At 36.5% G+C, this 1,277-nt stretch overlaps 1 protein-coding gene across 1 annotated transcript; it reads left to right on the forward strand.

Moving 5' to 3' along the window:
* The first annotated feature begins 290 nt into the window (after nucleotides 1-290).
* Nucleotides 291-1,159, forward strand: Tsp_13087 (spermatid-specific protein S2). Its single transcript, XM_003371053.1, has 3 exons — nucleotides 291-416; nucleotides 497-649; nucleotides 1,073-1,159. Exons 1-3 carry the CDS (start codon nucleotides 291-293, stop codon nucleotides 1,157-1,159), a joined length of 366 nt encoding a protein of 121 aa, XP_003371101.1.
* The last annotated feature ends 118 nt before the right edge of the window (nucleotides 1,160-1,277 follow it).

Here is a 1,277-nt window from a genome sequence, read left to right on the forward strand (position 1 = left end):
TTTTAAATTACTTGAAAACAATTAACTTCAAACAAAATTCGCTTTAATTTTCGCAAATATACTTTAAAGTAAAATGTAATGCAACGCCCTGCAATCATAGCGCACTCTCATTCAATAGTTGTCTTTCAAGGTTCTACAGTCTTCGACAATGATCTATGATAAGGATCACCAGCGTGCCCAGCTCTGTTTCACAACAAAAAAAGGGCGCAGATGACGGTCAGAGTCAGACGACCAATTGCCATTGCCCATCGATTAGTCAGTGGATGTTGAATGCTCTCTGAATGGGAAACATGACTGGATGCAGCATTTGGCCTGCCTGTTGTCAACATCCAGCACTTGATCCGTCCCGTTACGTTGCAGCTCTGTCGCTGAACGACCGTTTTCACTTGTATCCTCAACGAGCATATTATTTGCTGGTGAGTGTGATTGCGTGTGTGCGTTAGTTTGTACTACTCTCCTGCTCGTGGGTTGCTCATTTTATTCTACACTTTTTAAGGTTGGTATTCCTTACGTTCAGTTCTATGGTACATTTATCGTACAATGCCCAAGACCCCATCTACGACAACAGAGGCAGCAAAAAATGAAGAAACCTGACATAAGTAAAAGCCCGTTTCATTCATTACCCTCACGAAAACAACCGATCACCACGGTAAATTATTAAATTCATTTTTATTTAAATTTTTTTCATTTTCTAATAAAGATTATTTTTAAACATATTTTTCAATTCCAAAAAGCATACTCAAAAGTGGTTTTTTAAAAAAATTCATTTGCATGGGATCAAGTCATTGACCAGATATGGTTGTTCAATTGTAACTGACGACGCCGATGTATCTTTTGGTGTTGTTGTTTTTCAATCAGCTTAATATTTTTTCATTTCTAATATTTCTAATTGAAGTGCATATGCTCGTCGTTTTCAACCTCTCAAATCATCTAGTTCAAATCGTGCCGTTTTCAACGCAAATCAGTTTCGTGAAATTATACTTTTTATGAATTTTGATTTTTTTTTCTTTTATAGTGGTAACATGTTGCCCATTGAAGAAACACAACATGTACAATTGAGTGAAATCTTCAGATGCAACTGGAGAATTTGGTTTTCCATTTTCCGGTTGCTAAGAATAGAGGACTTCATGCGCCTGTCCTACGCATCGAGGGAAATTAATGCGATGGCGCAGAGCTACTTTAAGTATGAACATTTTGAAACGATCCGTTCAGATGGCTACATTTTTCTATATATTTATATAATTGATATTACATATGACATAGTGAATGACTTACTT

Source organism: Trichinella spiralis (genome assembly GCF_000181795.1).
Source record: "Trichinella spiralis strain ISS 195 chromosome Unknown Scfld84, whole genome shotgun sequence".
Classification (NCBI taxonomy): Eukaryota; Metazoa; Nematoda; class Enoplea; order Trichinellida; family Trichinellidae; genus Trichinella; species Trichinella spiralis.

What these genes read in the sequence shown, in the direction of transcription:
- Tsp_13087 (XM_003371053.1), top strand. Translation starts at nt 291, where the DNA reads ATGACTGGATGCAGCATTTGGCCTGCCTGTTGTCAACATCCAGCACTT. An exon ending in AACGAGCATATTATTTGCTG is followed by an intron (nt 417 to 496) that starts GTGAGTGTGATT and finishes ACACTTTTTAAG; the next exon opens with GTTGGTATTCCTTACGTTCA. An exon ending in GAAAACAACCGATCACCACG is followed by an intron (nt 650 to 1,072) that starts GTAAATTATTAA and finishes TGAAATCTTCAG; the next exon opens with ATGCAACTGGAGAATTTGGT.